This window comes from Arabidopsis thaliana (assembly GCF_000001735.4).
Source record: "Arabidopsis thaliana chromosome 1 sequence".
In the NCBI taxonomy this organism is placed as follows: Eukaryota; Viridiplantae; Streptophyta; class Magnoliopsida; order Brassicales; family Brassicaceae; genus Arabidopsis; species Arabidopsis thaliana.
Window position 1 is genome coordinate 27464296 of NC_003070.9, and position 14659 is coordinate 27478954.

The 14659-nt window shown below is 37.0% G+C and overlaps 5 protein-coding genes and 1 long non-coding RNA gene across 8 annotated transcripts; 1 reads left to right on the forward strand and 5 right to left on the reverse strand.

Moving 5' to 3' along the window:
* Positions 1-232: 232 nt before the first annotated feature.
* On the reverse strand, positions 233-2053 carry PS2 (inorganic pyrophosphatase 1). The gene is made up of 4 exons (NM_105959.3): positions 1718-2053; positions 1421-1542; positions 1066-1273; positions 233-874 (listed from the first exon to the last, which is right to left on the reverse strand). The coding sequence occupies exons 1-4, from the start codon at positions 1883-1885 to the stop codon at positions 485-487; spliced, it is 888 nt and encodes a 295-aa protein (NP_565052.1). The 5' UTR covers positions 1886-2053; the 3' UTR covers positions 233-484.
* A 3147-nt stretch (positions 2054-5200) lies between these two features.
* AT1G73020 (anoctamin-like protein) lies at positions 5201-9365 on the reverse strand. 3 transcript variants are annotated; one of them, NM_001334561.1, is made up of 16 exons: positions 9004-9365; positions 8716-8897; positions 8344-8413; positions 8146-8261; positions 7889-8015; positions 7703-7803; positions 7532-7623; positions 7335-7439; positions 6968-7237; positions 6740-6872; positions 6551-6664; positions 6399-6466; positions 6178-6308; positions 6003-6085; positions 5813-5920; positions 5201-5727 (listed from the first exon to the last, which is right to left on the reverse strand). In NM_001334561.1, the coding sequence occupies exons 2-16, from the start codon at positions 8884-8886 to the stop codon at positions 5419-5421; spliced, it is 1998 nt and encodes a 665-aa protein (NP_001320486.1). In that variant the 5' UTR covers positions 8887-8897; positions 9004-9365; the 3' UTR covers positions 5201-5418. The 3 variants fall into 3 exon arrangements, with proteins under 3 accessions (NP_001320486.1, NP_177445.2, NP_001185388.1); NM_001198459.1 differs by having other exon boundaries at positions 5239-5727; positions 8992-9259; NM_105960.5 differs by having other exon boundaries at positions 8716-9365.
* Positions 9366-9467: 102 nt separating this feature from the next.
* On the forward strand, positions 9468-10827 carry VPS46.2 (SNF7 family protein). The gene is made up of 2 exons (NM_105961.3): positions 9468-9967; positions 10267-10827. The coding sequence occupies exons 1-2, from the start codon at positions 9643-9645 to the stop codon at positions 10551-10553; spliced, it is 612 nt and encodes a 203-aa protein (NP_565053.1). The 5' UTR covers positions 9468-9642; the 3' UTR covers positions 10554-10827.
* AT1G09363 lies at positions 9745-10287 on the reverse strand. Its single transcript, NR_139611.1, has one exon. It is a non-coding gene; the product is annotated as an other RNA (long non-coding RNA).
* Positions 10765-11667, reverse strand: AT1G73040 (Mannose-binding lectin superfamily protein). The gene is made up of 2 exons (NM_001334562.1): positions 11261-11667; positions 10765-11172 (listed from the first exon to the last, which is right to left on the reverse strand). Exons 1-2 carry the CDS (start codon positions 11480-11482, stop codon positions 10864-10866), a joined length of 531 nt encoding a protein of 176 aa, NP_001319369.1. The 5' UTR covers positions 11483-11667; the 3' UTR covers positions 10765-10863.
* A 602-nt stretch (positions 11668-12269) lies between these two features.
* Positions 12270-14239, reverse strand: AT1G73050 (Glucose-methanol-choline (GMC) oxidoreductase family protein; the record flags this gene model as incomplete). Its single annotated transcript, NM_105963.1, has 3 exons — positions 12270-12309; positions 12403-13918; positions 14137-14239. The coding sequence occupies 3 exons, from the start codon at positions 14237-14239 to the stop codon at positions 12270-12272; spliced, it is 1659 nt and encodes a 552-aa protein (NP_177448.1).
* Between the last annotated feature and the right edge of the window lie 420 nt (positions 14240-14659).

Genomic DNA, 14659 nt, shown 5'->3' on the forward strand with positions numbered 1-14659 from the left:
CAACACCATGAAGAATATTCGTGTCAGATGATTCGAAATACGAATCTGTCTGTATTTGGATATTTGGGACCGCATGGCTCACGTGGCTTCTATAAATTTGGATTTGGAACATCAAGAAAACCAATTGTTAATTGCGATTTATGAACTTATAAATTATGATAGATTTGTTAACTACTTTCTAGGGTGACAAAACACACGTGAAAAATGAATGACAAAACAGCGTAATATTAGACGAGGTTCATTCTTCAAGAAATTATATAATTATCAAACAAAACTCCATAATTCTTCTTTTTCTTCGAATTATCAACCAATGAAGAACTAATAAAAACAAAGATCGCAATCTTCTTGCAATTTCATCGTCATACAATATTAATTTAGGATAAATTCAATCTTTTTGGAATCGTACGTACTACAAATTATGCATATATGAGGAAGAAGAAACACCACAGTTGTAAATCTTCTTCCTCCACTATTTCAAAAACGTCTAACTAGACTGAGACACACGAAGAGCACGAGGCAATATTGGTTCATGATGAACATTATTAATCCCGATAGAGATGGTCTGCATCTTGCAATTATTCTCCGCACTAGTCAACATCTTCTCCTTCTCTTCCTCCAATCTAATCTCCTCGATCGTTCCTATCAATATCATCTCCATGCTTTGGCCATCGGTCCATTCTCTAATCGCTGCTTTAATCAGCATTGGATTTTGACTAATTAGATCCCATACAGGGAAATTCTTACGTGGCATCACGTAATCTTCAGTGTTTAGTTTCAAACTTGGACAGTAATCGCCAGCTCCATCTCCTAGATAGATCATTTTCTTCTTCCCTTCTTTAGCTAAAGATTGTTGAATCCTCTCAATGATCAAACCCTAAATAAATGTAAAAATATGGTTTAATATTAGAAGATAGAAAGGACCAAAGTAGGACAATAGAGATGTCATGTTTTGACTGATTTGTTATAGACCAAAACTAATTTTATACCAATGTTTCCCAAACATTTGTCAAAATACTTATTGATAACGCTAATTAAAAGAGATCATATAATTAAATGTAAAAGTACCTTGCACATGTTAGGAGGGCAAGTGCCACAAGAGCAGCTATGAGGGGATTTAGTGAAGTCGTGGTAGGGAGAGATTTTCAATGTGCCACGTTCATCGACATATCCTGGGTTCGAGTTGATCTCAGAGAAGAGTTCGCTAATTCCGAGATGTTCAACGATGGTCTCGATGAAAAACATGTTTGCATCGCTCACTATCCTAAGCTCACACCTGAAACCGAACCCGTAAATATCGGATCAGAAATGGTGGGTTTTGTCTAACATTAGACATATTTTAATAGAAAAAAAATATTGTTAGACATGTAAAATTTGATAGTTACAAACAAAAACTAGAAAGAATAATAATGAAGATTATTACCCTAAATCATGTGCAGATTTGATGGCAGGGACGACACGTGGATGAATTGGGATTGTTCTCAAGACTTGTTTGATCTCCTCAATGGTTTTGCCTTGATCATGAAGCTCCTTCATCATACGGTCCTGTTATTTTATACAATTCCATTTAGGGTTTTATTCGATAACAAAATTGCAAGATAACAAAAGCTTTTATAAAGGATTGAAATTGCAAGATAATAATCGAATACAAAACCGAAAAGTTATTCGAAATTTCAAAAGGAAAATGAGAAAACAGATGAGAGAAGAAGGTAGAACAAACCATGAGTGTGTTCCAAGGCATGGTGGGGAGAAGTTGATTGAACAAATCAGTGAAGCCAAGTTCATCGATTACCCAATTATCGCTATCAACGTCGATGATGGTCTTGTCGAAGTCGAAAACAACGACAATGTTGTTGTTGTTGTTATTGCTATTGCTATTGTAAGCCATGACTCAGGAAATTTCTAAAGAAATTAGTGATTCTAATTGATGGATCTCTCTTTGAGTTCTTGTTGGTTTGTGAATTGAGGAGAATAGAAATGTGGTTAGGTATTTATACTAATGAATGGAGAGAAACAATGGGGGATTTTATCGGAGATGCCAATGGAATATTACCTTCAAGGTAACAAAAAAAAGAAGAACAAATTAGAATACTTTTGATTTTATTCTGAGAACCGTTGGATTTGATGACGTTTACGGGTCAAACTTGAGTCTTGTAGAGAGATCCAACGGTTGTGAGGGCTCTGGGGTGATTTCTTGCCTTTTTAGAAGTTTCCTGGTGGGTTTAATAAAAAAGATGAGGAGGAGGTAACGCGGGAATAAGAGAAGAATATTCCGTTACCCAAATATATCCTTACTTCAAATAAATAAATATCAAAGAAAATAACTAAAAAGCAGTACTATATCAGATAAAAATTTGATCTACGATTTAAAAGAGAATGGAATTTTAGATAATTCAAACCAATATAGTTATAGTTTTAGTAATATATATTCTAGAAACTTTTTTAAAATTGATTGTTATTGTATATATACATAGTTTTTGTTGGTTTTCTTTTAAAATCTTAACATTGTAGTTAATTCTTTGGCAAAAATGAACTCTTATAACATTATGCTATTTTGAGATTTCTTTATTTTATGTGATATGATTATTGGAACTTGATAGGAAGGCACTTGCAAGGAATCGTGAGGGACAGAGATTAACAATAATAAGAAGAATATCCTAATTAAGTAGCAGCCTTTTTCGGTGGCTACAGGCTTTCATTGTTTACTTTCATCCATTTGATTTCAACACTCATTTTTCCAATTAATTGTACTATAAGAAAACCAGAAGATCATATTTTACCAAAAAAAACTGACAGACGGTCCACGGTTTAAGACTGAATTATATATATTTAGCTCTAAAAATTTGACTAATTTCATTTACACAAATTTTGATTAAGAGCAAAAAGCTTTTGTAACGTATTTGAATACTTAATGAGCACTTCGAATAGCTATGGTGAGTTAAGAAAAAAACAATTAATGTAAAATAAGAAAAACAAATAGGTGCGTGTCAATAATCAACAAATGTTGTAGAGAAAAACAGTTGTCAATAAATAGATAAAGTTGGATCCGTGACACTAGAGCAATGGCAAAACCATAAGCTGCCACCAAATAAAGATCTATAAGAAACACGTTGCCTTGTAATCATAATAACAATAGTATGTGATATACATGACGCGTCAGCTTTCGAAACTTAGCAAACGTGATATTCGCATTTGCTTTGAACATTGATAACCATGCATTTTTATTTATTGAGCAAACATTCCCTTCTATTTCGTCATATATTATTCACGTTAAATCAAGTGTTGTGTTATGACCAAATTACAAGCTATTTTCGTAAACTGTTTAGAATTATGAGTTTTATGGAAGGGTCTCATGTCTAGCCACACTTTTTTTTTTTTCCATACTTTCTTCTCACGTATCATATGATGATTCATCGATTTCTGAAAGTTAAATGTTATTCCAAACACTACAACATGTTTTACAAATTATAGTTTGACACATACACTTATTCGGTAGCCTAACAACACTGACATGATCCGAGAATCGTCATTAGAATATAAGCTCGTGATATTCCTTGTGTCCGTTGATTATATTAGCACAAAAAATGAAGAATCCAAAGTTTGATAGAAATTCTCATTTTAGTACACGATTATTTTATATGCGGTTCGTATGCAAAAGCGACACTCGCTGATTTGTGATTGTGAAACAGTTTTAAAAAGTAAATTCGTCCTTTTCTATTTGTGACATGCCACGCCATCTATGTCCCATTAAAATCCTAATCGCACTTACTAAAGCTGCATGCCAAGTTCCCAAGTATCGTGCGGTCCAATATTCTTCATTTTTTTTTTTTTTTGTCGAAAACGATCCAATATTCTAGGATCTAATAATAATTGGGAATTAATACTGTAATAGTTAAACATCTAACGTATACGACATTTTGAAGTGTGTGCTTAGCAAATCTGAAATCACGCGAATTTCTATTAAGTATATCACGCGTAAACATACATATATTTGAAATTTGAACTGTATTAATATACTTAAGTTTATATCATTACGACAACATTAGAAGTTAAATTAGTAATTCGATCGGTTTAGGATGGATAACAACGTAGAACAATAATAAACACTAATCACATTCATATATTTATATGTATTGAAAATTGTGTACTCGTATACATAGAAGGATCTAGAAGATATTGAAGATATGGTAAATATATGTTATTGATATTATAGAGATTTGTATTCATCTAGATTATGAAACACTATAAATATGTAATTAACCTTAACATGTATTCTAGATCTTTCTATAGTATATACTTTCTCTAAAGGAAATTCTAAATGATCTTTCTATTATACACCTTTGAGTGACTGCATGCATAGGCCACGACGCTGTGTCTTTAATACATGACGCGGCGAAAATCAACTAAATCAATCGTCGTCTATGAAATGTTATTGCACCATTTTATTTTGCTGCTCCAATTTTCTCTATTTTATTTTTTTCAAAAACCTTTTGATGATTTACGTCTCTTTTATGTTTTTTCCCTGTTGCTTACTGTCTCCACTAATTTGACTTTTAGAAAATAAATTATTAGTTTTGCCAAAAAAAAATTAACTGGTGGTGTTTCTAAATATTATTGTGCTGATTCTTTTCAGTATCATATAATCCTAAAGATCTAATGGATATTAAAATTTAGTAAGTGGTTATTTTCCTACACTTTTTAAAATTATCCCTTCTAAATTTAAAAGTTTATATTGTTTTTTAAATTGTGATGGTAATTTTGAAAAACAAAACATACAACGTGCATGACATTATTGAGAAATGCTCTATATGATAAATTATATATTTTTTATATTAAGTATAGCGATCTCTATTATCTAAATTATAGCATCACAATTCACAAATAAAACCGATAATGAAACTACGTCAAAGACAAAAACGTTTAATAATTTGATTAGGTGAAAAGATTTTCAGTAACCTTACCATTCAAAAAAGAATTTTCCACTAATTTCAAAAGGAGAAAACTGACAAAAATATCCCATCTTTAAAGGTAAAGATTATATCATATCTTTGACACAAAAGAGATAATTATTGTTCTAATAATTTCATCTTTATAAGACTTCATCATAATTGTGAAAGTTTCGCGGTCCAAAAAAAACTAGAAAGTTTATTAATTTTTTCTGCAACATATGAAATGTTCGAAACTTTCATATGTTGTTAATGACATGTGGAATTCACTGAAATATAAACATTGGACATAACAAAATCAAATATATATTATAATGATTTCCTCATAAGTTAACGTGTTATAGACAAAACCGAAGATACAATGTCTTCAAGATATTATCACACAGCTACTATGCACAAAAGGTGGCAACGAAAAATCAAACTGTCACACAAAAAGTGAGAGCCTTTTGGTGTTCTTTGTTTCTTATCTTTCAGGTCAAAAGCGCTCTGAGTCTTGTTGTTGTTCTTGTTCAGGTTTTGTCAAGGAATTAAATTCACCAGAAATGCTTCTTAAGAGCTGTTTACAGTACATGTCTTGTGCTTGTGTCACGTTCTTCACACGACTGGCTCTAACCCAAGCAGGCTCTTCAGGGACGAGACGAGAGAGTCCAAATTTCAGAAGTAAGAGTACATGTTCCATGATGAGAATTGCGGCGAGTCCCGGTTCAATCTTCCATTTGCCTTCTTGATCATATAAGCATACCAAGAGTGCCGAGTTTGTGCATATGGACATAACTACTAGAAACTGAAACACAGAAGAAAGAAATCACTCAATTCACTCAGATAAAAACAGTGATATAAAATCGTTATTTTCTTGCTATCCATTGTACCTGCCAGATGTTTAACCAAGCTCCAATTGTTGCAGCAGCACGAGGAAGAGGTCTTCGAAGTGTCACCAAAAGCTTTAAAGCATTTGTTCTTATTTCCATTACATTGCTCTGTGTAAGACATACATTCAGTTTTCAAGAAAACCAAAAGCTAAGGATGACATTGAGAAAATAGTACTAGAAGTAACGTTACCACTGCAGCAAGGGCAAAAGCAAGAGGGAAGGCACAAGCAAACATCATAATCATTCCAAACTGCAAAGCCAGCTCGAGGGAATCTGCAATGCAAAATAAATTTTTAGCTGAGACATTTGCAAGCTACATCAAAACATAACCACAAAAGATCATTGACTTCATAAGTTTTTCTTACCATCGAAAAGTCCATCTTCAAGTTCTACCCCAATGCTTGCTGAATATGTAGGCTTGAAATATTCCTTCTCCACTCTTGAGGCTATTTGAATTTTCCCTGTTGATGATCCATCTTCCATTTTCTTCTTCGTCCTGGAAAAAGGAAGCAGTTATGACATTTCTTGCAAGTTCTAACTTTTGCGCATACGCTTTATAAGCTGCATAGATGAATAAAGAGCGTACCTAGCTCGATATTTTCGGTAGCTGTACTTAAGATAAGGTAAAGAACCATCCATCAAAGTCCAGAAAACCTGCAGAAAAATTGTAGTTTAAACATATGCAGGTAACAACATCCTCAAAGGAAAGTTTTTATCACAGCATCTTCTCTCTTTTACCTGTGAGATTATTAACCGTTGGATCAATACTTGTCGAAGTGTCATGAAGTTTCGATGTAAAAGAACATGATAAAAGATCCCAATATATGTCTGCATAAAATAGAGCCCAAAAACCTGCAATGCCGAAAATTTCCATAGCAATGATTAGAAAAGAGAAACAGTGACTCTGCAAAACAATGCTTTTCTTACTTTGTAAATCAAGCTGTTAGCTCGGTATTCCACACTCTCGTTGATTTCTCGGTTTATCAGCTTGACAGATACTTTCCCTCCTAGCCGAGTGAGGTACTGAATGATTAGAAGGTAGATAGCTGTCAATACGTACCTGAGACCATCATAGAAAATTGTCATGATTGTAACAAAGTTGCTAACACATGGGACTGGTAAAGCTTGTAAACAAAAAAATGAGTAAGCTCTCACTTGATTATATCAGATGTGATAATCTCGAAAATATGAGCATACGCGAGCTCAAATGGAAGTTGGAGGCAGATAATGCTCATGATAACAAGAACATCATTCCTAAACCTCTTGCGATAAGCAAACCATTCATATCTCTGGTAGGCTTCCTTCTCTTTGGCTCTCTCATTTCCGAGATTCTTAATAAGCTCCTTTGGAAAAGGAAGGGAACTCCATTCCATTCCGAGAAATCTATATCCTTGGCTGGGGCCAACTAAACAATTTATCTGCCATCTATTGATAGAGAATTGACACAAAAAAAAGAAATCAGAAAATAGAAAACAAATCTAAAATTGTTGCAGAATTATGCATCAGTGTAGGAGTTTCCTACCTGGCTAACAAGGCCGCATTTTTACGTTTCCAGAACTGAAGAAACAAGGCAGCCCAGAGTATTGTGCCCACAAAGAAACTTGGGAGAGCAAGAAACTGCAAGGATCTGATCAAAGAGATAGAAAACAACGCATGATGGATGTGCCGGCATGTCTATTAGTATTTACTTAAGACCTTGTAACAGAGTTAAGAACTTACCCAAAATCAACCATCTGCACTATAAACCCAAGTAAGGCTGGAAATATCAACCATTGCGTATACATTCCCAAGAACGAAAAGTAGACTCCAATCTGTGATTTTTCTATGTTATGAGTTTCATATCAACACCTTTCTGCTACATAAATCATATTAATATTTATAAGTGTCTACCTTTGCACCAAAGTAAGAGTAGATCTGATCAATTGGTTGGTTTGTGCAGTTCCACCAATTTAATGCCCAATTTTGGAGAAGTTCCTTTCTCTTGAGTTCATCTACAACCAAATGTTTTTGTGAGAATTCTTAACCATCTAGAGTCTAGACTCCTTGTAACCCAACAGATATAACAGAGTAGCTTACCATGAAGAGGAAACATTTGTTTAATGACGCCCTCTGATTCCAACCTTCGAAGTAATGATTCCCCTGCTGTCCAACAAAACTCTCTGCCGTCAAGTTTCAGAGTGACATCGTGTCCACCAGAGTTTACCTGTAACTCAAGAGTTCATTTGCTATGTCATAAATCAAGTACACTGTAAACTGACACACTAACGCAATCAAAATTGAGTTAATAGTTAAATTCACGATAAAGACAGATGTTTTAGAGAGATGGAACTTACAATTCCATAAATAAGATGTTGATAGCACCGAAAACGTTCAAACCAGCTGAATAATAACCCATCAGGTTGCCGAATGAAAGCCTCAGACCCTTGCATCTCAAAGGGAAGATCAATTCCTGAAGTGAGAGATAACCATCAAACTTAAGACAAACACAAAATGAGGAAATATCTGCGATACGAGTAAACAGTAGTATTTACCGAGACGAGTAGGTTTGCGTATATGAAGCTCTGCAGCTGCATTGCCCAAGATCTCCGAAGGAGCTGCTACCTAAAGAGATACTTGAATTGCTGTTATCTCAAACATCACTCTCATAATAGCAAAACACTCTTCAAACGTCAAAGTATTTTACAGATTTAAAGCTAAATAAGGAAAGAAACTTCACTAGATACTTCGTTTAAAGTTCCCAATTTGTTGAATCCTAGACATAATATAGCAAGTTTTATCAAACAAAACTCAATTCTACTTGACTTTCAGATAAGTAATTTTGTATGAAAAATCAAAGACTTTCACACCTGAAAACCCCTATTTGGTCACAAAATTACAAGTAAATTGGGCAAAGAAAGACCGACCTTGAGAAACTCATGAGCAAGACCGACGACTCTATCAACAACCATCCCTTTCTTCCTTAGCTCAGTCACCAAAACCTCAACACAGTCTCCTTCTTCTTCTTCCAGAACCCTCTTAGGAACCACCATTGCAACCTCGTGAACAACTCGCTCCTCCCCATTACTCCCATTCATTTCCAAAAACCCTATCACACAAGCAGAATTTTGAGATTTCTTCTCAGTAGCTGGAAAGCTTCCTTTTTCTAAGATCTGACTCAAAATGCCCAAATGTGTATTCACCAAAGAATCCACCTTTATTCACTTTTTTTCCTCTGAACTACTTTTCTCCTCTGTAATTAATCTAATTTTCCGGTTTCTGGGCCACAAAAGGGGATCAGGGTTTTAAGTCAGAACACTGCAAAAATCAAGAATTCGATTCCAACATTCCACGAAAAGGACCTAATTTACTACGTATCTCTCACGAATTTGAATCTTCCATTACTTCAAAAAAACGTTTCTGGGAAATGGAAGAGACAAGACAAAAGCATTTGGGGTTTGAATTTGAAACTTAGATTGAATTTTGGAAAGAAATTACATGCAAAACAATCCAAAATACTTTAATTTTGCTATGAGTTGGCACGCAGATGATGATTGATCCATCGTGTAAAAAAGAGTGACACATCGGACGGTGCTGAGTCACTTTTGACACGCGTGCCTTGTGTGTGTGACTGTTTATTATCACCATGATATATAAATCAAACCGGGTAATGACCGACATTTCGATTGAACCGGTCAATTCCGATTTTGACTTAGCTTCCTTCCTCCCCTCTTCTTCAAACATCAACGCGTCGAGATATTTTCCCCAAATACAGAGAAACCCTAAAGTCTCTGTTTTTGAGAATTTTTCTACCGATAGATCCAAGCGAATTGATCTAGAGGAATTGATCCAACATGGGTAACACAGATAAGCTGATGAATCAGATATTCGATTTGAAATTTACGTCAAAGTCTCTGCAAAGGCAATCAAGGAAGTGTGAGAAGGAAGAGAAAGCAGAGAAATTGAAGGTGAAGAAGGCTATCGAGAAGGGTAATATGGATGGTGCTCGGATCTACGCTGAGAACGCCATTCGTAAGCGTAGCGAGCAGATGAACTATCTCCGTCTCGCTTCTCGCCTTGACGCTGTTGTTGCTCGTCTTGATACTCAGGCTAAGATGACCACCATCACCAAATCCATGACCAATATCGTCAAATCCCTTGAGTCTTCTCTTGCCACAGGTATTTCATCGTCTGTGAATTATACGAATTATCTTCGATAGGTTGGATATGTATGATCACCATGGTTTATGTTGTATTAGTTAAGAGTTAAGAGATTTGTCCAAAAAAAAAAAAGTTAAAAGAGTTAAGAGAGGTAATGTAAACTTGAAGGATGATTCTGATTATAGATCAGGAAGGTTTTGTTTATATGGAAATATATGAAAGGTTTCATCTTTAGTTCATTTGAGCACAAATGTAATTTGATTTCTTGGGGCTGTTTACAATATTGGTTCTTATCTGTTTTCTGTATCCTTCACCAGGGAATCTACAGAAGATGTCAGAGACAATGGATTCATTCGAGAAGCAGTTTGTGAACATGGAGGTCCAAGCTGAGTTCATGGAGAATGCTATGGCTGGTTCAACTTCATTGTCCACTCCAGAAGGCGAAGTCAACAGCCTTATGCAGCAGGTGGCAGATGACTATGGTTTGGAAGTCTCTGTGGGGCTTCCTCAGCCTGCTGGTCATGCCATTCCTACTAAGACTGAGGAGAAAGTCGATGAGGATGATTTGTCGAGGAGGCTTGCGGAGCTTAAAGCCAGAGGATAAATGCGCTAACCAACATTCATGCTTGGATTACCTGCCACTTTGCATGCGATCCTTATCGAATTGTTGCTTCTATTATCCGCAAACACGGGCGTATTTGTGTATATTGCTCACTTTGAAATATGCTTTGTTTATAACTTTATATAAAAAACCTTCGTGTGTTTTTAGTTTTTACCATTTGAATGATATGCTTTCCTTTTGAGTTGTTCATTAAAGAGTGTTTTGCTCAGTCACTTTTGGTCTCATGGACTAAGATACATCTAACATCCTTATTTGTAGAGTATAGTTTTACATTCTATGCAAAGGGCTTAAATCATGCTACTATCCTTGTGAGCCAGTGAATCTTCTTTCGGAGCTTGTTGATCATCTTGGTTGATTTAGGGCGTGATAGATGGAAGCCGATGGAGTCAAGGTACCAGCCACTCCTACCGTTCATACCAACAATGCGTCCCCCATTGACTGAGAAAGTGAAGGGTGTTCCCTGTTCAACTCCATAAGGTCCATACACTTGTTTATTGCTCTTGAAGGTCATTGATCTGATTACAGGAGTGCCACTGTTAACCATTGGACAGTAGTAGCCACTCACGCCAGTCAGATACTCCTCTGGGTATTGCAGCTTTATCTGCAGAAATTCGGTTCATGTAAAAGAAACCAAAATCTGAGGGAGGAAGTTAAAGAGAGACATAATCCAGAGTGATAGAGGAACATACCTCTGATGTTTTGTTGCCTCCCACACCTCCATGCTTCTCTGACTTTGCGGGTTTACCATTCTTATCGTAGATCACCGAGATGGAGTCAATGCAATGGTCATAAACAAGTCTGATCTCACGGACACCATCATAAATCCCATCATCCCAAGTGGTTCCTCCATTTCCTCCCCAGGGTCCTACGAACACTGTCAGATTCTTATCACCTTGTTGTTGTTGATCCATGAGTCGTCCTGCTGTTTAAATGACAGCTAACTTTTGTAAACACAATGGAAGGGAAGATGCTAAGAAACCAAAGTTTTACAACAAAGAGGAAGCTGCTATTAATCTGATACCATCTATGGAGAATCAAACTCGTTCTTCGATGTAGCTGAAGCTTTTTGGAACTAAAACAGGTTGCAGATCAATGAAGAACAAGAATTGAGAGTTTAGCTTTTGCAACACGCATATAAAAAGACGTGCATGCTTCATGGGAAGGTATTGGATTCCAGGACAGCAATGTAAGAGGACGATAGATATGTGTTTAATTGTCTTATCTTTCTTTACATAAAGAACTAGGAGATTCCAGAAAACTTCAAGAAGAAACATTTACGTGGAACAAATTCCAAAAGTGTTCATCATAGTGCCAAAAAGAAGATGAGAGGAATATTATATTACCTCCTGTTTTCACATTATCAATATTTAAGTTTGCTCTAGTATGTACTATGCTATATGAACATGTCCTCTGCTTTCTGACACAGGAAGGTTTGAAATTTGCCATAATGGTTACTCTGAAAGTAAGATCAGGCCATTTATCATTATATCTCAATCCTGTTTTTTTACATGAACTATAGACGAACTCCTGTACTCCGTTATTACATGAATTAACCGAGGAGTCCAATGATAGAAAGAAAAAATGAACAAACTAACTGTAGAACCATCTGATAGAGAGCTACAGGTGAACGTATAACAGAAAAAGAATCAGCAAACTAATCCAGAAAATGCGAAAGAGCCCATCTTGCGGAAATCATTTCTATCTCATCCTCTCTCTCAGCATCTTCAGCCCCATGTACCTGCAATTAAAGCCAATGAAATTTGTTTTTAAGTCTGGTCAAAAAGGACTGATACAGTTTCGAAGAGTATACACTTTGATGGTTTCTTCTTACCTTCCAAGCATCATCAAGGTAGCCTGAGGATTAGTCCCTGGAGAGATATTGAAGGTTGATCCATCCACGAGTCTAAGAGAATTAACACCAATGACTTTGAGATCAGAGTCCACTACTTTTCCTACAACAGCGCCTCCATGGTAGTGCCAGATTGTGCTCACAGTTCGTCTGCAGAAATCTGCCATCACAAGATCATTTGATTGGTCCACAGGCAATGGAGCTCCAACAAACCTGAACCTACGGTTCCCAAACCATTCCCTTATCATAAAGTCCTGCATAGCTCGGCTCCTGAGTATTTCTCCAATCTTCCTAGTCCCATTGACACATCTCTCTAGATCCTGTGGATCACTGAAGTAGTTGAATCTAACAACTGGGTTAATCCTCACATCCGTTGACGCCAACCTTAGTAAACCAATAGACACTGGACCTAGGATCTTTTCCATTATAGTTGTCACAGGGACGTACAAAGGAGAAGCTGGAGCTCTGATGAACACAGAATGTAAAGGCGATGCAAACGGAATCACATTCGAAGCAGCCTCCAGAAAAGCCCCATCCTCAGTAACACCCACGACTTGTATCAGTGAGTTCTCCATTGGAACCGGAGGAACAATGGAGATACCATTCCTCGGGTTATCATACACAAAATCCCCCACATGAGGCTGGTCAAGAGCCACAGGGATCCCCCAAGTTGAAAGATAACTCCTTGGACCAATCCCACTAAGAAAAAGCAACTGTGGGCTACCGAGTGCACCAGCAGACAGTATCACCTCTCCTCTGTCCCGTATCAATGCGTGATGGAAACGTCCCAGCTGATCACGGTAAACCACTCCAATCGCAGAAACGTTGGAACCTGAGACACTAGGAGATGAAGCAAGCAATACTCTCTCTACAGTTGCGTAAACTGCAACTCTAATGTTGGAACTCCTTGCATATCTGAGAAGATCTGCAGAGCTGTGTCTCCTCCCAGTACGATCAAACGTGGAACCTCCGATCTTAGTCCCCACTTTATGCTCCAAGGTGAAGCCATTAAACGGATGGACACCAACTTCAAGCAACGCATCCCTAATTGCAGTTTGCCAAGTCCTGAGCTGAGGTCTAAACACAATCGCTCTCTCAACCCACTCATAAGACTGATTCACACTACTCAGATCCCAAACAAGACCCGAATTCTCAAAGAACTGTTTATCAGCACGGCTATAGAATCCAGCATTGATCGCACTACTTCCTCCAAGAACACGACCTCTCGCGTTAGGAACTCCTTCCTCAGAGATGAAAGACTGAGCCGGCGAGTCGAAATTGTTGACGTCAGTGAGAGTGGTCAAGAAACCGTCGTGTGACATCACGTTAGGTCTGTTGTAGGGAACGCCACCGCGTTCTAGCAGAAGAACTCGGAAAGATTGCGAAAGTGTGGCGGCTAGTGGACATCCCGCCGTTCCTCCTCCGACGATTATGTAATCGTAGTAATCCTCCGACGCAAAATCAGTTGCGTTCGATATGAATCGCATGAAACCGGGAGCTGCAACGAAGGTTCCAACAGTAAGAAACAACAATGAAAGAGAAGAATCTCAAAATCAAATTAGGGATAAGCTAAACATCGATCATCGTTTTCTTGCTATTACTCAAAAGCGATACAAGGAAATCAAAGAAACCTCATCAAAAACTTCTTCGTCGCCAAAGATTATGATGTTTCAAGCATTAACATGAGATTCTACAGAAATTTTCTCGGAAACTTACGTCGATTAACGCGTGGCCTTGCATTAGAGCGATGAACTACTCCAAGAAGAAGAAGCACTACGAGCGCCGTGTAGAGAAGAGAAGAATCAATCCGTTTCGTCATTCTCGTTCTTCTGTTGAAGATTTTCTCGGAGCTGATAGAAAATTAAATTTTCTCGGGAAAGTGAGAAGTTTCTCAGTTAGAGAGAGAAACAGAGTAAAAGTAGTTAAAAAAGAAGACTCAAATTAAATGGCGCTTGGATTCTGTTATAGAGAGAGTTTCTCAGCTCTGGAACTCTGATATAAAAGTAATCACAGCCGTCGATGAGGTTTAGACCAAGTTGAGATCAGCGGTTGTCAAGAGAAGTAGTCCTGAGCTCTACCGCAGTGGATAATAGCATGCAATATATTTGACGCCGTTAGCAACCGTCTCTGGACCCTTTAACGTCGTCGTCTTGTTGTAAAAGTACCGATTTGATAACTGCCAATCAAATTCCGGTTCAATCCGGTTAAGGGAAGATAACAGGATTTAGCCACGTGTCAT

Coding starts and splice junctions, on each gene's coding strand:
- VPS46.2 (NM_105961.3), top strand. CDS start 9,643: ATGGGTAACACAGATAAGCTGATGAATCAGATATTCGATTTGAAATTT. Junction 9,968..10,266: donor TGAGTCTTCTCTTGCCACAG/GTATTTCATCGT, acceptor ATCCTTCACCAG/GGAATCTACAGAAGATGTCA.
- AT1G73020 (NM_001334561.1), bottom strand. CDS start 8,886: ATGAATGGGAGTAATGGGGAGGAGCGAGTTGTTCACGAGGTTGCAATG. Junction 6,665..6,739: donor CTAACAGCTTGATTTACAAA/GTAAGAAAAGCA, acceptor TCGGCATTGCAG/GTTTTTGGGCTCTATTTTAT. Junction 5,921..6,002: donor CTTTTGCCCTTGCTGCAGTG/GTAACGTTACTT, acceptor TGTCTTACACAG/AGCAATGTAATGGAAATAAG.
- PS2 (NM_105959.3), bottom strand. CDS start 1,885: ATGGCTTACAATAGCAATAGCAATAACAACAACAACAACATTGTCGTT. Junction 1,543..1,717: donor TGCCTTGGAACACACTCATG/GTTTGTTCTACC, acceptor ATAAAATAACAG/GACCGTATGATGAAGGAGCT. Junction 1,274..1,420: donor AAATCTGCACATGATTTAGG/GTAATAATCTTC, acceptor GTTCGGTTTCAG/GTGTGAGCTTAGGATAGTGA.
- AT1G73040 (NM_001334562.1), bottom strand. CDS start 11,482: ATGGATCAACAACAACAAGGTGATAAGAATCTGACAGTGTTCGTAGGA. Junction 11,173..11,260: donor GAGGCAACAAAACATCAGAG/GTATGTTCCTCT, acceptor GAATTTCTGCAG/ATAAAGCTGCAATACCCAGA.